Source organism: Theobroma umbraticum, unplaced genomic scaffold, assembly GCF_002168275.2.
Source record: "Theobroma umbraticum cultivar Fairchild unplaced genomic scaffold, ASM216827v3 scaffold_51.0, whole genome shotgun sequence".
In the NCBI taxonomy this organism is placed as follows: Eukaryota; Viridiplantae; Streptophyta; class Magnoliopsida; order Malvales; family Malvaceae; genus Theobroma; species Theobroma umbraticum.
In genome coordinates this window covers 1,710,218-1,731,364 of record NW_018397260.1, presented here as the reverse complement: position 1 = coordinate 1,731,364, position 21,147 = coordinate 1,710,218, and the positions used below count along the sequence as shown (strand labels likewise).

The window sequence follows — 21,147 nt, the reverse complement described above, 5'->3', positions numbered from 1 at the left end:
GTCCAACTTAGGCTTTGGAAACATATTTGGACTAAACTCACACCTTATAAGATTGAATCTTTCTATTAGCAACTCCGCAAAGGCCATTTACTAATGAAAGATGACCTTGCAAAAAAGGAATCATTAGTGATATGGCTGCAACTTGCCTGCTTGCAAGTAGAGATGCAAAATAGTGAGCCACTTGTTTTTTGCTTGTGATAAAGTTTGGCAATGGTGGGGGGCACTTTGGGGTATTGAATGGGTTTCTCATTTTAATCCTATTGCATGTTTTCTTGCATGGTTTGATATTGATTTCCTATTTGAAAGATGACTTGGTTTGTTATTATTTGGGCCATTTGAACTACTAGAAATAAGGTGGTCATCAAAGGTAAAGAATGGGTTCCAGAGAAAATTTTTGAACTTATAAAAGTTTGTGTTGCTTGGTCACTTAATGCTAAGTGGTCATAGCTTAACGTTAGTATTAATGATCTCATTAGGTTCCCTAATCAAGGTATCAACCCTCATGCCAGCAAGAAGAAAAAAAGTATTGCTAAGTATATGAAACCTCTTGCTTGACATCTAAAATTCAACACTGATGGTGCCTCTAGGGGCAACTTTGGTGATTTTGGAGTTGAGGAAGTCTTTTGGAAGGAGGATGGAGTCACACTGATTTTTTCTCGAAGGATATTGGTGTAGTGGACTCCATCATAGCAAAACTCCTTGCCATAAATGAGGCTACTCTTATTTTCATAGCTTCAGTTTGGCTCTCGTATCATTTATTTATTGAATGTGATTCTTAAAATGTCGTCAAATGGATTAAAAACTCTTTGTTGGTGCCTCAAAAATTGAGAAGACTTATTCTGCAAATCACTAAACTGTTGGGTCATATTAATTGTTGGAGAATCCATCATGTATCTCGTTTTGCTACTACTACTGCTGATGAGCTTGCCAGAAGTGGAGTCTTAAGATCCGCTGATCTATTATGGGTTAATGTTGAAGCCCTCCAACCAAGCCACGGGATCCTTGATGAGAACAATAAGAATATCTTGTTTCTTCCTGTTCCAAGTAGTAGTTAAATCTTTAATGTACAGCTATGACCATTATTGTTATCTTGATTTTGTGTAGGCACTATATAGTGACCACCCTGCTGTCTTCTTATGCTTAGTAAATCTATGTCCCCTAGATTTGCTGAAGATGACCAACTTGAGATCTAATTCTCACAAGGTTGTCTTTGGTTGTTATTGTGTTAGCCGACAACCTATTTTTGTATTTTATATCTTTCATAGTAATGAAATTTCAATCATTTCAAAAAAAATTATAAAACAAAATAAGTTTTACAATGTTATAATTTGATACTTCTCTTAACCCTATATGTATTATGAATGGATAACTATCAAAACAGTACAATAACTCTCCATTAATGTAAAGAGTTATAAATCAAATTCGTTTTCCCTTGTGTAATAATGAGGTAAAATTATAACCACGAAGAAATTGTGGACCTAAGACGCTCAATTTCACCTAACGTTGTTTGTCCTGAGGTTGACTTACCTTTCCAAATAACTGTGATTTATGCAAATGCTAATTACTAAATTGTACCGACACAAGTCCAAACCCAGTAGCTTTTTGAGCTTGAACCACGTAGCTCTCAAAAGCTTAAGCTTAAGTTACTAGTAGTAGTGGGTTAGGATTGTTATATAGGTCTTAACAATTATATTCACATCAGATGTAGGATGTTGGGTATCACAATCCCACCCACTCAAATCCTTGATATCCTCAACAAGACCACACATCGCATCCACAGGACCAAGATCTCACCAGAGCAATGTGAAAGCTCACATCGGACTGGCGTAGGTTCTGATACCATTTGTAAAGACCCAAGTTCAACTATTGGTCTAGCAACTTTTTGAGCCTGAACCACGTGGCTTTCAAAAGCTTAAGCTCAAGTTACTAGTAGTAGTGGGCTAAGATTGTTATATAGGTCTTAACAATCATGTTCACATCAAATGTGGGATGTTGGGTATCACAATTACTGAATGACTGTGATTTGTGAAAATGCCAATTACTGAATTAGATTAGATGTTTGAACCTTGAAACCCTACTAAACTGAGTGCTACCAGATATCTTCTGATTATGCCATATTCACTAGCTATAATAAGACAGTTAACGTGGCGCTACATATTTTATATATAATGGCTCAAAATATTACTTTAGAGTTTGATTTTTTATTAGTACTTGTCAAATTTATTGGCTTATATTGTAGATTTTGTGGGCCTTTTTTTTCCAAGACTTTAACCTGAAGGCTTTGAAGTGCAACAATGGTGTTTAGTTTGGCAAACTTTGGAGAGTTCACATGCTTCAAATTTTAACTAAGTAGATACATATATGTAGGCAAATCTATTTATGAAATAAGCATGTAGTTTCACTGCATTTTCTCGTTAAGAATAATCTCATGTATCGGTTTTGATTACATATGGTATGGAGGTTTATTAGACTCAGGAGTATGCAATTAAGAAAGGTGATCTCTTTTATTCTATTTTTCGACTGAAACGGGAGTCGATTACAGGAAGGAAGAGAAGCACCTCAACCCCTCGAGCACCTTGGGGAGCTAGGGGTTGCTGCAGCTGGTGCTTTTGCAGTGGTAATGTTTCCTCACGAGTTCATTTTCTCATCACTTGATTAATAAGTTATGCTTAATTAGCAGTAGCATCTAACCCTTTCATAGAACATCTTCTCATCACTTAATTACCCTTTTCATGGCTTGTGGTCAATCAATTAATAATAGTTAAATTTTATATGTATATTTCAGCATGAGAAGCACAAGTCAGAGAAAGATCCGTAGCATGCCCACAAGCACAATAGAGAAGAGGAAATTGTAGTAGCTGCAGCAGTGGGAGTTGGGGGGTTGCATTCCAGAAGAAAGAATTGAAGAAAGAAGAAGAGGAGGCTCATAGAAATAAGCACCATCACCTCTTCTAATTTACTGATACGTTTCTTCTTCTCTACGTCATTCCATGTGTTGTGTTTGTCACCAGTGAGCAACTACCCTTAATAAACACCATTGGTGTAGGCTTTGTCTGTGTATTGTAATCACTTTTTGCAATTGTTGTGTGTCCCTCTTAGATCATGCTATCCGCTTTTCTCAATCTCTATCTGTTTATAATAATATTTTCGGTTGTGTTTTTGCGATTTTTTTCACTGCTACCTAATCTTCTGTAAGGTATATTATCTAATTAAGTTTCTTCTTTTTTACTTAATTTTTGACTTTATTTGCCTTATTATCTAATAACTTGTTTTATTAAAATAATTGTAATCCAAGTACTTGATCAAGTTCATCACTTCAAAAGTCAATCTTTTTATTTTTGTGTGTGTGAGAGACTTTGAAATTGAATCATTCATGTATGTGAACTGCTGCTTGATTAATAATAAGAAATTATATAAAATTTTATTAATTCATAAAGGTTATTTTTTTTACTTTTAGAAATGGAAATTTTGAATCTAACTTTTTGAATAGAAAGAAGTATACACCAATTATTCAATCTAATGCTCAAACATATTTATGACGTAATACTTATAAAAACTCCTAAACTATTAAAAAAACTTTAAATAAGCCTTTATTGTTTTATTACTTTAATCAAACTTTTATATTTTTATTTTAAGTTAAATAAATCCTATGCTTAATGATTGACTAACGATTATTTGTCAAAATATCACTCATCAGTTTATGACACATAACATACTAACATGTTCAATTTTAGACTAATTAATTTTCATATCAATGTCACGTGAATATATAATGATAAGTGATGTTTTGACTAGTGAAAATTAATCAACCATTAATCATAAAGGCCTATTGATCCAAAACAAAAATACAGATATTTAATTGAATGCAATAAAAAAATAAAAACCTATTTAAACTTTTTTAAATAATTTAGAAGTTTTTTCAAATATTATAACTTTTTTACATATATTTACATTCACCTCTTTTTGACTACATTTTGTCATGTTTAATTTAATTTAGATATGATAATTTGGATAACGCAAGTCTTACTTCTATAGAAACTAACAATCTCATAATTTCTTAATGATTTGAAGCTTTTACATTTGAATATATTCAATGCTAATAGTTTAATCGGAAGAATTCACATACATTGATTTAATATCAATCTAATTTTTCATTATTTCATAACTTTTTTATATCATTTATATTCCGTTAATCCAACTATTAATTAGATTTCGTCACGTAGATGATTTATGCCAAATTAGATTTCAATTTAATTTAAAATGTCTAATTAATTATTTGATATCATAAAATTTAAATTGTTAAATATATAATGAAATAGACAATTCTCTCAATTGATGTGATAAAAATAATTAACTCGAAACTTCATATATAAAATGGGTATCAATAGATTGTTAAATTCAACGATCGATTTGTCATACATAAAATTATAAACCAAAATAAGTTTTACACTATTATAATTTGATTCTTCTCTTAACCCTATATGTATTATAAGTAGATAACTATCAAAATGTAAGGAGTTATTAATGAAATTCGTTTTCCCTTGTGAACTAATGAGGTAAAATTATGACCACAAAGAAATTATGGACCTTAGATGTTCAATTTCACCTAACTTTGTGGTTGTCCCGAGGCTGACCTGCCTTTCCAAATTAGGGTGATTTGAACAAACACCAATTACTAGATCAGATTAGATGTTTGAACCTTGAAACCCCACTAAACTCAGTGCTACCAGTTATCTTCTGATTACGCCATGTTCACTAGTTATAACAAGACAGTTAACTTGGTGTTACATATTATATATATATATATATATATATATATATATATAATGGCTCAAAATATTACTATTTAGAGTTTTATTTTTTGTCGTCGGCTTAGATTGTGTGGGCATCACTCTATCATCAAGCCCTTTGTTTCCAAGATTTCAACCTGAAAGCTTTAAAGTCCAACAATGGTGATCAGTTTGGCAAACTTTCCAGAGTTCACGTTCTTCACATTTTAACTACAGTAGATACACGTACAGTGGTGAAAATAAAAAATTTAATGTTTATGAGGTGAAATTATAATTTTTTTTAAAAAAAATAAAAAGTAAAATTAGAAAATTTGAAAAAAAAATTATTAAATTTAGGGGGAAGGGGGGGCGAGGGCCCTATTGTGGCTGACGTGACGTTTCCATGGCCTATAGATATTGCCAGCAAGTTTTGGGATTCCAAGGCTGGTTTTTCATGGGACAAGCTGCTTTGCTCTTTCTGTCTTTGAAAGCCTAGTGCGCCATGAACGTTACAAAAAGATAGCATCTGATTTTGAACCCTTCGATGTGCCTGGTGCCTGGCCTTCCAGACCAAATAAAGATTACAAGACTCCAGCTTCCAACTTATAGTATAGAAGAAGCAGAGAATGAGAGGAAAAAGCTGATATATCAAGCTTTAAAATCAGACCAGACAAGCTATGTAGTCATCATAAATAGTTTCCATGAGCTGCATCCAGCTTACTCAGAATATTACTCCAAATTCTTGGGAAAGAAGGCATGGCACATTGGCCCTGTTTCACTCTGCAACAATAACGACGAAGATAAAGCCGACAGAGGAAATGCAGCCTCCATTGACAGGCATGAGTGTCTAAGATGGTTAGACTCAAAGCAACCCAATTCAGTTGTCTACATATGCTTCGGAAGCTTATCCAGGTCTTCAGCTTCCCAGCTAAATGAGATAGCCAAGGGTCTCGAAGCTTCTGGACAGCACTTCATTTGGGTTTTGAAGAAGGGAGAGAAACAAGAGTGGCTGCCAAAAGGATTTGAGGAAAAGGTGAAAGGTAAGGGTTTGATGATAAGGGGATGGGCACCCAAGGTTCTAATTCTTGATCATGAAGCTGTAGGAGGCTTCATAACACACTGTGGATGGAATTCTACAATAGAAAGTATCAGTGCTGGGGTGCCAATGGTCACCTGGCCTCTTTATGCAGAACAATTTTGTAATGAGAAGCTGGTTACAGATGTTCTAAAGATAGGAGTGGATGTTGGAGCCAAGGAATGGCATATATAGATGGGTGGATGACACAAAATTTTCAGTGACCAAGGAAGATATAGAAAGGGTAGTAACTCGGATAATGGTTGGCAAAGAAGCTGAGGGAATAAGAAACCGCGCCAGGGCATTGAAAGATATGGCGAGGAAGGCTGCAGAGGGAGGTGGATCATCTTACTCTGATTTGAATGCTTTACTGGAGGAATTGATATTGAACTGCCCTTAAAAAGAGCTATCAGATATCTTTTCATTTTTAGCTACATCACCATGTAGAAAATGAAAAATTACTAAGAAATTAAGGATTAAGATAAGTTTTAGGACAGGTATATAAGGATATTTCAAGATAAAAATCATTTGCTTCGTTTGTACCTCCTTTCCTTCCTCATGTATAAATTTTTATTACATGCCTACTACTTGATGCTTGTAACTGTAAACAATAAATTTTTACTTTTTTTTGCATTAACTCTTTGTTTGGATATGAAAATAATATAATATTATATAAATCATTGTTTACACTACAAGTATGTATCAAGTAGATACATGTTAAAAATTTATACACGGGCAAGGAAGGGGTTTTTTCAATATTTAAAACTTAATTGATGTGAAATTTGTTTTATTATAACTCCAATAAGACCGTAGAAGCAATACATAATCGAAAGAACTGAATGTAGATTACTTTGCCTTTATGAAATTAAACACACTAAACATATTGTAACTTACTTCCTAAAACACTTTCAATTAATTAATGGCCTAAGAAAATACAAGGATAACATGCTATACGCGCAACCAAAAATGGAACAAAACAAGACCAAATAATAACGCAAGAAGTACAAGAAGCATTGTCCAACAACCCCTTTATTCCTGCTCATTATAAAGGCTATCATCCCCTCTAAACCGTTCCTCTCCGTTCTCTTTTCTTTTCTCTCACTTACGCATGCTCATAATGGAAGGCTCCACAGTCAAGTTCGTGGCTCTAGTTCTGATTCTATGTTGTGCACGATCAAGTTTGGCTGCAGAGTACACTGTAGGTGACCAGCTTGGTTGGAGGCCGCTTGTTAAATATTATAGTTGGGTTCGTAGCAAGTCAATTAAGCTAGGCGACACTCTAGGTTTGGTTTTTGCCATATACACTTGGGAATTATTGGGTTTAATGCCTATCGAATCAACTAACAAGCTGTATTTTTTTTTTCTTTTTCTGTCTTTTTATTGAACAGTGTTCAACTATGATGCTTCCCAAGGTTATAGCGTGGCAGAGGTGACACAGTTTAAGTTCATCGCTTGCAATGCAACTAATGCTAAATATTTTGACAACGACGGGCACAGCTCAGTCACTCTCACGGAGCCTGGCCAACATTACTTTATGGCCGCTGGCCATTGCGCTGATCAAATGGTGTTCTCAGTACTAGTTTAAGACAGACGGTTAGAAAGAGATCTTCATTTGCATTACTCAATAAGATATCCTTCTTTAAACTGATCTTCATTTGTATATAAGTTACGTAGAGGCCTGGAAACTCAAGCGGCTGTGTGTTATTCAGAGAAGTTGATGAGACTGATCGTTTTCCAACTCATAAATAAAACCAACTACAAAATACAATGAAAGGTCATTAAGAAATTAGTATGTTGTAACGGACAGCTAGTATCATTATAGATTAAAATTTAAAGTGTGACAAAATTTATAAAAAAAAAGCCAGAGAAATTTTCTTCCATAATTGAGGGGTATATCTTGTTTGATTTCGTTCGTTTTATTGGATTAAAGATCTGGCTCATAAATTTTGTTTGTTAGAATTTCTTTGATAGTCTAAACCTTCTGTTAGCTCTGTCGATGGAGTAACAGCTTGATTGAGGGCTGAGAATCAGTCTACTGCTTCTTGTCAAAGTGAAAGTCCGTGGACATTTCTGGAGTACTTTTTAATGTGAGATTCTGTTAAAGTCAGGATTGTGATGTATGCTTGGAGAATGTCTTCAAGGAGGCTAATTACTTCATAGATTCTCTTGCTAAATTAGGGATGGATAGGAAAGAAATGTTTACGGTCTGGTGATACTCTTAAATCTTCTTTTCCAAATTCTAGCCTCCTATCCACTGGTTTGTATTTATTATCCTGGCTGGGAGCTTTTTAGCTTCTATCAGTTTCGTTATGGTTGTTACGTCTTAGTCTGCGAAATGAAGAAAAATAGTTTCCTATCTTTGATTGATACATCACTGCATTATGGATGCATAAAAAGGACTAGTAGGTAACATTGAACATCCCTTGTTGGCCTTAATCCATACCACCAATCAAGATCCTTTTCCTTTTAGAAGAAACTGAGCAAATTATATAATTTTGGCTGAGACATATATTCAGATCAAGAAAACTCGAAGTTCCAGGTTGTGTGAAGACGTGGATTTTCAATTGTTGAAGGCATGGGACATAAATTTGAGCCACAGAAAGAAACTAATTATCTCATTGATAACTCTCAACTTGCAAACAACTTCAGAAACAAGAAACTGACTCTGACTAAACCATTGCAGACAAGACACATAATATAAAGCATCAAGGCTTGATAAATTTAACTCCACTCAAGGGAGCAGAGTTTTCACTGGATTAACAACCTTGATAGATTTCACAGTTGATGAGGTTGGAGATGGAGGAGACTTGGCAGTTTCATGATCACAGTAGCCTTGGAGAATGTCACCTTCTTCCGCGGTATAGCCAAGGGTTTCCAGCATGTTTGGCCAGCATTTTTGGCCAATGGTATGTATAGCGTGGCAACAGGCATCGCCAAGGTAAGTCTCGCCATTCAGGAAAAACAAGATAACCTCTCCAGTGCATGCTTGAAGCTGGATCAAAGACTCCCAGCAACTTGGTGATTCTTCATCCAATTTCAGTCGAGCTACAAGGCTTGGCTCGGGGGTATCCAATGGTCGGGCCTGGCTTAGCGCTGCCATGGTGAGAGCTAGAAGAACAGTGAGGCAAGAGAAGAGCTTGAAAGTTTCGGCCATTTATGAAGAGCAATGGTATTGCATGACAATGTGTGAAGAAATTTGGTGAAGCCAGATAGATTTTATAGGGATTGAATTTAACCGACTGTTACATTAAAGGGACAATCAAAAGCTATTATGATTAATTGTATCATTAAGAAAAGTTGAAGAGATTGCATAACTTAACTGGTGGCTATAATTAAGGTATAAATTAAGACTGATATATTTTTAAGGGAAACGGTTTCCAAGACCTTCTTAAAGGCAGAATATGTGCTCGAATCCCAGACGGCACAGCACCGACCTTAGCTCAGCTGGTAGAGCGGAGGAGTGTAGTGGGTTGCACCCTTGGCTATCCGGCAGGTCGGATCCTTTTATTTTCTCTTCTCTTGTGGTTCTTAATGGGCTCAGAAGGTCAGTGAAAAACGCCTGAACACTTTGGGCTTAGCCGCTTGCCCCTACATCGGATGATTGCCTGGAATTAGTAATCTGCCAAAGGAAATTAAATCATCCATGGTTCAAAGCCCAATTGCCATCCTTTGACATGCCCACTGCTCATCAAAACCGGCTTAAGAAACTCGCTTTCATTGGCCATAACTTACCATCTAATAATGGACTATCACATAGTCACAGGACCAGCCTGCAAAAAAAGAAGAAGTGGAAATCTTACAAAATCCCAATTAATCAGATGGTTTACCTTAGAGAATCTATTTCAAACTGCAAACCCAAATCTGTGTGTTGCAAACCGATAAATTGTGAGCGGCAGACCAGATGAGTCAATATGTCCTGTTGCAAAACATTACTATAACGTATTCATAGCTTTTCTCACTCGTTTATTTTATTGCGAAAAGGAGTTAAGAGTCCATGAGAATATCGCCCGGAAACAGGTCAGGACAGATTTGATTCAGACTTCACAGGTGCATTGATTTCCATGAAAGCCTAAAATTTTATCGCCATGACCACACCATGTTAGATACAGATTCCAAATTTAGGGACACCGGCTCTGACTGTATATCCACTATCCCACGATCTTTTCCCTACTTCTTTTTCCCCCAAAAAACCCAAGGTTTTATCCTAGTCAAAATTTTGCTCCCTGGTTCAAAGTTTGATTTCTGTTTGGGTTCTCCCAATTAAGAGAAAAAAAATCAACAAACTGCTAGGTAATGGTTTCCAATGGATCATTGGATCATTATCAGAAAGTTGTATCTTAGTCTTAATCCAATAATAATAAAGAAATAGAAAAACCCTTACTATATAAATATATTTAGGTATTGAGAATCAATTCGTTTATATCGCTGAAAAACTAAATTAGTTTTACATTTTATCAATTGAAAAAATTAGAAACAAAATAAAAAGAGTTTCAACATTGTGACTGTGTCACGTGCTCAACTTTAGTGCTTACAACTGGTCCGGCAGCTTCCACGTCTCGTCCAGCACCTCCAACAGCATTCAGAATTGATCCGATAGCTCATATGGCTTGAGCCCACGTGTCATGACCAAAGCTGGAGGTGAGCGGGGCTAGTGGAGCCTCTGCCTCTCCAACAATTATAAAAATTTTATAATTTTTTTATACATGATTAGTTTTTAAAAAAATTTATACTTTTATTTTTTCAATAATTTTTTATTTGATGAGATACCCCACAAGAATAGGTTAATAACTAATTTTAATAAGACTAAAATAAAACTTGTTGCAATATAATTACTCTTAAATCTCATTTTTTTCAAAATCTCACAATCACCATCTTTTGCTCTCTTTTCATTTTATCAAATACTATAGAAACAGAAAATTGATTTTTTATACTTTTTGGTTTCTCAATTTTCTATGTGTAAAAAATTTTTAGTTAATAACTCAATTTCCATATCATGATTATTGGTAAATTTGATTTATTTCTTTATTTTACTTTTAATATTTTTAATTTTAAATTTTTTTATTTAATAATTTCTACTTGATGATTATGATTTAAGATTTACCTTGTTAACCATTTTTTGTTGAAAGCAACGAAGCAAAGATTTGATAAAACACTTAAAGTTAGTTATTACTTATTTATTAAGGGATTACTTAATTGCTTTTTTACAAATTATTTGTGTTTTTTTTACTTAAATTCTTGCAAACAATTAAGTTTTTTGTTCGGAATTGTTACTTCATTTAATTGTTTATTAATATTATATTTAATTTTTATAATTAATTTTAGAGAATTGTTTTCTCATTGAATTGTTTATTGATAGTCCTTAATATTTTTTAAGAAATTGATTCACATTGAAATTTTTGTTATTATATTTGTTAATTTTTGTTTATTGATAAGTTTATCTAAAAATTGAAATTATTGTCATTATCAAATCATTTATAATTATACTAATTAATTTTTTTAAGTAAATAATAAAGATTTTTTTAAAATTTATTTATATAATTTTTATATGAATTTTTTTATCTAATTTGTTTTATATTTTTATTAAATATAAAATTTTTAATATAATTATTTTATAAACATTATATTTAATTTTTTATTTTTAAATATGAAATCTTAACTCCGTCACTTATCATGGCAAATGCACTTTTCACTTTCACTTTCCACTATATACTTGTCTCTTATCTTAAGAATAGATGATTGGTCAATACAAAGCCGAATACGCCTCCTTTCTCTCAGTGGCCTTTTCTCAAGAATAAAGAATATAGTAAAAATCTTAACCCTATTTATTATATTTCTTGTGGGCAGTCATCATCATTGTTAGTTTGTTACTTGTGGCTAAGTGTCTTTTTTTTTTTTTGTAATCTTAATTTAACGAAGACGAAAAGTTGGAATCAACCATGATTGAATGCAATGGAATGGGATTGTGGTTGTAGTTTATCAGAGGTTAATCCCACGAGGACACACCTTTAAGGTACTTGTACTAATTAATTAACATTGACATTATTATAACATGATTCTCGTAATTCACCCACTTATCTTGGAGTTTGGCATTTATTTAATAGTTTTTTAAGCTGCCCACATATGGAGAACGAAGATTGTGCTACAACTTAGAAGGAGAAAATAAACTCACAATATATTCCCATAATAACCATGTATAATGTAGGTTAGTGGTAATTAAAAAACTAAGAATTCCAAAAAAATCTTAGTGCATTGGATCTTAATAGTTAACCTTATCAGTATTATTTTCGTTATTTAATTATGTATTAAGAATCAAGTACAATTTTATACTTAGAACTTCTAATAAATCTTAGATTAATATAAATTAATTATACATAAAAATTAACAATGGTCAAATGTATAATAATCCTATGAAATTAAAACACTTTTGAGGATTTTTCTTTTTAAATTTTTTTTGTAAATATTTAGTCCATTCCAACAAAAGATTAAAGCAAAATCATAGTTTTCAATTAAAATTCTTGAATGTTGTACTCAACAGTCCTTATATTTCTTTGTTCATACTTGATATGACACAATAATTTTTTTTTTTTAAAAATGAAAACAGCTACAAGTATATTTTAATATCAAATTTTTAAAATTTTACTAATAATATTAATTTTCAATAATTTTTAATATAAAAAAGGAAAAATAATCATAAGAAATAAATATGATATATTAAAAAAATTATGAATATTGAATATTTAAAAATAAAAAAATTACATATTTTTTGAACGGTAAAAAAAATATTACATAACTTTGACTTTTTAGACATATAAAAAAAATGAAAATAAGATTAAGGGAGTATAATATATTAGTACTTCATTATCAAAGGATCAATTTATAAATGTTGGACTAAAATAATCAATTTTAACTCTGATAAGTATTTCATTTTCCTTTTTAAATAATGATAAAATAATATGAATAAATTAAAGAATTGATAAAATATTGGACAAAACATACTCTTAATTTAAAAATTGAAACGGAGATGCAATAAATGAAAACTTGGCATAATATTCAAAAAAGTTTTTAAATTATTTAAAAAATTTAAATAAGTTTTTATATTTTTATTACGTTCAATCAAATTTTTATATTTTTATTTTAAATTAAATAAATTATTATATTTTTATTTTAAATCAAATAAACTCTTATAACTAATTATTGACTTAGTTAAAATATCATTTATTATTTTTTATTAGATGGCATTGACGTGATATGTTAATATATCACAATTGATAATGATTTGATATTTTAATATATTTTAATTAATGATTACCTAATATGTTAATTTGACATGATAATATGACAATATTATATTTTTCACTCACCATATCAATGCAATGTTAATATTACGAGGATATAGGAAGTGATTTTTTAAGTAATGATAATTAATCAATTATTAGTTATAAAAATTTATTTATCTCAAAGTAAAATATAGAGATTTAATGTAACACAATAAAAAATAATTTTTTGAAAATTTTTTTTAAATAGTTTAAAATCTTATTTAACTATGATGTTTAAAAATTTTGATTTGGGCCTTTTTAACCCGTTACTGTTTCCCGCCCGTTTGATGGGCAAAATCACAAAAGCCCTCGCGGGCTTTTCTCAAATCCCAACTAAATTTAAACCCCACCGACCAAATAGCTAACTGCAAAGGAATTTTTCTAATTTTAAAAAATAAAAATATCAATTTAGTATTAAATTGAACTGTATAAATTGACATCAGCTAATCCGGAACACTCAGACTCTCAGAGCGATACTTCTGGGTGACAGCTAGTGAAAGCGACAAACAAATGAAGAATCACCTGTCACTAGCGGTCCCTTTGACTTTCTCCCAGAAACCAAAAAAAAAAGAGCATCACGACCCAGAATGATGACACCGTGTCTTCATATTAGCCGCCCGATCTAAAAATATCTTGTGGTCCCTTGATCAGTGATGATGTACGTTAAGCCTGATTAGCTGATTGCATTATTACAAGAAAATTTATTTTTCATGGTTTATTTCCCCCACCGACGGAAGGCATGAGACTGTTATTCCCGCATAATTGTTCTGGGACCCACTTTTCGACGTGTTGTGCTCTTTTTACACGTGTCATAATTGGGTTATTTTGTACTATGATTAGTACCAAGGTGTTAAATCAATGGTTTTAACTCTTTTCAAAAAAAACAAAAACCTGAGAACCATGATTAATAAGCTGTTAAATCAAAAATCCAATCTAATTATCCTCTTCAATTTTTTTCTCTTTTATTTCAAATAAAAAACCACATGATTCACGCCCATGGTTTGTCCTTTTCTCCCAGGTGGAATGCTTTGAGGAAATTGTTCAATCGCTCTCATTATAATTTTGTTACACCTTCTTTCATTGAAGCAATACTTTCATAATACAATGCATGAAATCAAGATCATCCTTTTCATTGTCAATTTGTTGCCTTCAACGAGAAAATATATCTGGTTTAAATATCAATTTAACATTTCATCGTCCCACACTCTTTAATGTTTTGTCTAATTTTATATTAATTGAGCTTATTGTGAGTTAGGTGAGGCCATGATTTGCACATTTGTCACGCATTGAATTCTCAAACACTCACTCATACGTTGAGCCGCTACTTCTTTGCATTTTTTGTTGTTTATGTATTCAAGGTGAATTATGTGATCAGTCGTATAAAAACACCCATTAAGATATTATTATATGGATAAAATATTTTTATTTTTTAATTATAATTTATATTTGATCATTTAATTTATTAATTGATGTATAATCCTCTTATTCATGAAGTAGGATTCGAATTCCTCTTTTTTCAATTATAAAAAAAAACTTTTGTCATAATTCCACGTGAATTTATTAATTCTTGAAATGAATAATGAAATTTAAAAATGTAAAAATCATTAATAAAAAATATAAAAGAATTAAAATATTTTTTTTCTTTCTTTCATTTTTCTCTCTCAAATAATATGGCCAGTTGATGACGCTCGGATTTGTTTGCTAACCACCCCACGACAAGTGCTTCTTAAGGGAGGGGAGCACCCTTGGGAACACTGGTGCTCCCTCCTTTAGGAGCACTAGATTAGTGCTCCCTTCCCTTGAGGAGTACTAAATCGATGCTTCCCTAAAAATTTTATTTTGTAAGAGAAAAAATTTAAATGAAAAATTATAATTTATATAAAGATAATTTTTAAAATTAATAAAAAGTAAAATTATTTTTTTTAATATTGTTATATCATCAAATTAACAAAAACATTAACGATTTATTAACGACTGGACTTATGTATTTAGCAGAAGATATTTTTTTAGAACGAATTGTCCATTTTAAAAACTAACAGATCCGTATAAAATTAAAGTTAAAAGTTAAAAAGTGAGAGTATTTTATCTTTATTATATTTATAAAATAATTTTTATCTTAAACTCAATAATTGATAAGAGTGTAATTCTCATGAATTCAATGAAAATATTATTTTAAAAAGTATATGAAACAATACCCATTTAAGGTTAATTTTTTCATAATAAGGGTGCATTAGCAGGTTGTTATTGTAACACTTTTAATTTACATGAAATATAATTGGCCATTTGTGTTAATAGTAATATAGGATTGTATATGATTTCTATCATTATATGAATATAAAAAAACAAATAAATTAATTCACGTAAATCAAATTGTTAGTACTATTTTCTTTTTGCACATAGGACTAGGAAGTATCTCATGTACGCCCCCACATATGGCACATTCATATCATAGCTATTTTAACCTATGGTTGGCAAACATGAGTTTGATAATTTCAAGGTGCAAATTTTGGAGTTGCATGTTCTCATCCATCTACACGACAAAGAGGGTTCCATCAATCCTAATCCTAATTCCTAGGGAAAATCATGCCACGAAAAGAGGAATTTTTTATGTTCAAAAAGAAATTGTAAAGTGTAATGCTATTACATATGCAAAGTAATTATATTATATTTACAGTCCAATTTTGTTGTCAAATACACCCCATTGTCCTTGTTTCTTCTCAATTGCACTAACAAGTAATTTCCCCCTACCCAAAGCTGATCAGGGGCTCATGTAAAGCCTAAGGACTTGCTATGGGGTAGCTTGGTGGTGATTTGCATGGCAGTGGGCAGGAAGTGGAAATTTGGCATGTGTAAACCAAAATATTTTCTATCGATTTATTGGGATTGAAGGAAGAATGGGAATGATGGATAATGACTTTGGAATTGGGCAATGATGGTAGCCGACATAAGAATTAAGCATCCAATGCAATGCAAAAGCCAAAGTTTCCAATTCCCACATGATTCTTCTTCATATTAGCAGCCAATGTGGTGCTTGCTTTTGGGTGAGATAAAACTATTGGCCCCACTCAAAGTGGGCCTTGACCAACGATTAAAAATATTGCCAACGTAGCTTAGGACGAGTCAAAATACGGAAAAGAAAGACAGAAAAAGAGTTTGGGTACATCAGATAATCTATTCTAGGGTTCTATTTGATTTTTTATACATATTTTATCTTGGAAAGTGAATTTTTTTTTTTTAAAAAAGTGTTTTGATATAGAAGTAAATATTGTTTTGAAAAATATAAAGAATTTTTATTTTTAAGTACAAAAATAATTTTGTTAAATTGTTATTGCCTTCATTAGTCATTTGCTTTTATTTTATACCTGTGTCTTTAGAACAAGTAACAAAGGAGCCAAATCTTAATTTTTCAACTTTAAAGAATGAAATCTAATTGAATATTCACGGTTCAATATAGTTTGGTTTAAATTTTTTTTTTCAACTATGTTTTAATCTTTTGGGTCATCTATTTGATTTTTTTTTTTACAAAAATATCAATTTATATAACTTTAATTAAGTTTAAACTAATTTGATTTTCCATGACAAATCTTGTTTTTTTGGTATATATGAGGGGTATCAGAGAATCAAGAATTTAAATTTTGAACCTCAATTCGTTTAAGAAAAATAATAACCATTAGGTCGAGCCTTACTTTCTCTGTTCAATTGAGAATTACTTTTGTTTCTTGAACAATGTAATTTGAAGCTTCAAACATCACATTCATCGAAGCTTTGAGTTATATCATATATCCAATTTAGTGAAGCAACATTTTTCTTATGTACATATATAAGATTTTTTAATTTATAAAAAATTCACTCTGTGAAACTTGTTTTGCTTATGTAATGCTTACACGTGCATGTTAAAGGGTTGGGTTACTCCTAATTATTATTTCAATATAAAAGAGCAATGGTGATGGTTGCTATCAATCAAGTCATGGACACAAGAGAAACCATTAGCTAAATTAATTGAATGGAAATGGCTTAAAGGGTATTTGGATCCTTAGATTAGTTTATAACTAACACTTTCAAAGCTGTAAGCTACTTAAATTAAATTAATCCCTTGCCCAAAATGGAATGACTTAAAAGAAGTAAGAAAGAGTGGCATATGTAGAAACCACTTGATGATTTATAGATTTCCAAAATAGAGGAAATAAAGTGCATTTCCAATTAACTATTGGTCATCAATATCCTAGGGCTAGAACCAATCAAGTTTTGCCATGCTTCATTTGGGTATTGTTTCCCTTGAAGTAGAAACTACCCCAAGATTTTGGGTTCCATTGTGACCTCAAAGCTCCCCAAAAAAGGTAGAGTGGGAGGGGCAATAATGGACATATGGTGGGTTGAGTTGCACAAAAGAAATCCAAAAGCCAATCCACAGTCTCATCATCCCATCTCCATATTCTTGGCAATTATTAATTTCTTTTCCTTTCGTCCCTTTTTGGTCCTCCTTTTCTTTTCTACTAAGTATATACAATTTAAAGATGACACTCATGTTCCGATTATGGAAAATATGTTGTTGGTGAGTACTATATACCATTTGTGTTAAACTTTGAAAGAAAAAGGGAAAAAGAAACCCATCACCGACACCTCTAGTGACCCAAAGCTGTGGCTGGACCATGTTAGAATATTAAACTTTGAAGGATGACTAGCCACCTAAACTTTTGAATTATCAACTCTAATTTACAAAGCTCATTGTTCCCAAATGAAAGCAGCGGTTTCGAATTTGAATCTTGAAATGAGAGGATTTGAATTTATAAAACAAAACAGGGTTTAAAATTTACATTGATTTTGAATGAGAAATACATGTAACTACTGCTTATTTAACTCTTATAATTAGGTCATTTTTGGCGAATATATAGTTTGATGGAAGGAATAGAGGAAACTTGCGGCACTGCTAAACAATACATGCGTGAGGACTGCAACTGTAACTTATCCGCTTTTAATCATGTCCTAACGACAAGGACTTGGAGTGAATACCTCAATGTTTGGCAGCCAATAGCCGTGCGATGGGAAAAAAATTAAGAAAAAAAGAAAAACTAATTCTATTTCCCGACGCATGATTTGAGTCGAAGAACCGTCGGTGGGTATCGGACAAACAATGAAACAATTATAGGACTACAGTTGTACAGAAGTAACTCACATCTTGAAGAAAATGACAATTCCTGTCACTTGCCAATGCTGTTCGACGGTTGCTTTCATTGCTCATTGACCTCCTTGGCTTATTGCTCATTTCAGTACCACCAGGCAACCTAAAAATAATAATAAAAGTCAAAAGGATAATTAAATGTTAATAATGTCACTTCTTTATAATCTTATCTACCAACAGTCTGAGCAATGTGTTGCTCGTATCTATATATATCATTGTTGTTGTTTTGATCCTGGGATAACTTTCAAATCCTAGAGCTACTTAGCTACAGATGCTCATTTTTCTGTAAGTGTACGCTAGAATATCATCCACTTATTCACTTAACCACTCTATTGAGTTAATTCCATCATTAATTTGTGACTTTTTAATAATATATATTGATATGCACAAGTCATTTTTTTTGTTATATAAAATGATTTTTCAAATAGTTTCAAATTCATTAGTCATCGACACCTTGTTAATTAGAATATAAACAAAACATGTCACGTGTTAAAAAGCAAGTTCTGTCCATGTTTTAACAAAATATGGATGGATTACGAATAAAAATGAAATGTGCAAAATTATTATAATTAACTGTGCAATTAAATCTCAAAAGTTCATCAGATTTACGTCTGAAAATTAACCAAGTTATTCTCTTCAACAACAGATTTCTCATGTTAATTTTTTTCTTAAAAAAAGAAGAAGAAGAAGAAGAAGGAATTAAAGAAGAGGCTACCTGCAGAAGAAGCATCCACAGTTGGCCCACTTGCCTAATATTATTTTTCCCCTCAGAGCTGTCACTTTTAGGCAAAGAGGAAAACTATGCACATGTGATGCATCCATGAACACATGATGTCTACATGTCTTGCTAAATTCCCCCTTGGGCTTTGGATTCTTATAATACAGCCTAGAAAATATTCCCCCCACCCTCCCTTTCTTTAAAGTGTTTGATGCATTATGTAGGGTTAATTTTTTTTATACTATTCCAAAAACCCACACTTTGTCTTGGGCCAATGGGATTTTATTTTGGATAATAAGAAATAAATAAAAAAGAAAGAATGTTTTCCACTATTCTTCCAATTTTACAGAATCAATTGCCTTTGGCTCATCTAAGTTTCAGATGGTCCATCACTTTCTATCACTGGAAACATTTAATTTTTTTTTTGAAAGGCAGCAAAAACATATCATAATTAACTGCAATATATATATATATATATATAAATTATTTTTTTGCAGCAAGAAATTATTATGGAGAGAGAGAAAGAGAGAGGGAGTGATGAGATTTGGTGCTGCAAGAATATCAAAACAATTAATAAAATGCCAACAAGAGCAGGATTGGAACCATTTGATTTCTTTTTTAATATACTATTTTCTGGTCTGTTGGGATATCAACATTACATTTACATCTCTAAGTGCAAGCTGCTGATAAAGAAATACTATGATTTTGATTATGATAGCAATTGACCACCCAAAGATTATTTAATTAATATTAAAAAATAATTAAATTTAAATCTTCTCTGTTGTTTTTCTTATTTGGTATAATATAAGAAAATGCAAGACAGGGTGGAGAGAGAGAGAGAGAGAGAGAAAGACAAAATAATCAAAGACGAAAATGAACTTTCAATACCTAACATTAACCAAATAATATGACTAGATTATAGCATTTTATAACTCAGTCAAATGATCTGGCAGTGATTCACATTTTAACATATTTACACCATGAATGATGGTTTACAATAATTTAAAACACAAAAATTAACATGGGTTTAAAATTAGTATTTAATTGTCACTAATACTAAATCCAAATTGCTCAAGTGGATTTTACCCTTTTTCAATAAGCTACTAGCAGATCTACTTCTAGTCTTTATCACTAAAAATAAAATATAAGTTACTGTCTTATTGTATGTTCCATTTAATTGTTACCTAAATGTTAACCAGCTTGGCATTTTCATTAATCATTATCTATGTTATGTTGAGAACTAAAATTAAGCTAGAATTAGTCTCTCTTGTTTCTGGAAAGATAAGAAGAGATTGACTTGACATACTTTTATGATGCAAATATTTACATGAGAGCCTCTGCCGACACTAACAGAATCAAGAAAAGGAATATGCCTTTGGCCTGATTGTGTGAAGACTATGCATTGCATAAGCCTGCAAATGTTATTCGGGAAGAAAAAGGTCTTAGGTACGTGTCTATATTTATATATATATATATATATACTAAGCTTTTATCCCTACCTATGCCTGCACATTTAGTATATGGGAGAACTCTACATAATGTCTTGAAGAAACGTTAGAGCAATCGACCTTGTAACTGCTTGTTGATTATAGGAAAGGAAAAAAAGCATGGTGGAATTGTTTTCTTACTATAATTAATTAATTAATATAGATTCGTTAGGAATCCAGGAAACTTCACTTTCAAACTTGTCTTAAATATGTTCAATTTAGGGTTTCTTTCTATTTTTCCAAATGACAATGTTGATGGTCAACTAATTAACAGCTGTATCATCAGCTTACGTAATAATGACTCACCGTTACATGCTATTCATGAAACTCTTGAATGTGTATCTTGTAGGGGAAATGTATTTAGAAATTATAAGAACTCACGTTGTTACATAACCCTTTCTGTCACGTCACTTATAAATCCAGCAAAATTAAAGTACATTACCTAGTTAAAACTTATTACATTGAGACATGTAGGAGAACACTTTTCATTAATTTTATAGAGATATCATTTCCCCTTAAGTATATATCATTAAAGAAATTCTTGAATAACTTTTATAACGGAAATGTATTTAAAAATTATTGAAATTTAAATTGTTTCGTAAT

General features: G+C 31.7%; 3 protein-coding genes across 3 annotated transcripts; 2 read left to right on the top strand and 1 right to left on the bottom strand.

Annotated features, from left to right (window-relative positions):
* The first annotated feature begins 4,949 nt into the window (after window positions 1–4,949).
* On the top strand, window positions 4,950–6,390 carry LOC110416402 (scopoletin glucosyltransferase-like). The gene is given in 5 exon segments (XM_021428401.2): window positions 4,950–4,959; window positions 5,127–5,197; window positions 5,199–5,321; window positions 5,323–6,033; window positions 6,035–6,390. Coding segments are annotated over 5 exon segments (1,125 nt in total). The 3' UTR covers window positions 6,245–6,390.
* A 571-nt stretch (window positions 6,391–6,961) lies between these two features.
* LOC110416401 (blue copper protein-like) lies at window positions 6,962–7,429 on the top strand. Its single transcript, XM_021428400.1, has 2 exons — window positions 6,962–7,127; window positions 7,233–7,429. Exons 1-2 carry the CDS (start codon window positions 6,962–6,964, stop codon window positions 7,427–7,429), a joined length of 363 nt encoding a protein of 120 aa, XP_021284075.1.
* Window positions 7,430–8,575: 1,146 nt separating this feature from the next.
* EC1.1 (egg cell-secreted-like protein (DUF1278)) lies at window positions 8,576–9,013 on the bottom strand. The gene has a single exon (XM_021428399.2). The coding sequence runs from the start codon at window positions 8,996–8,998 to the stop codon at window positions 8,576–8,578; it is 423 nt and encodes a 140-aa protein (XP_021284074.2). The 5' UTR covers window positions 8,999–9,013.
* Between the last annotated feature and the right edge of the window lie 12,134 nt (window positions 9,014–21,147).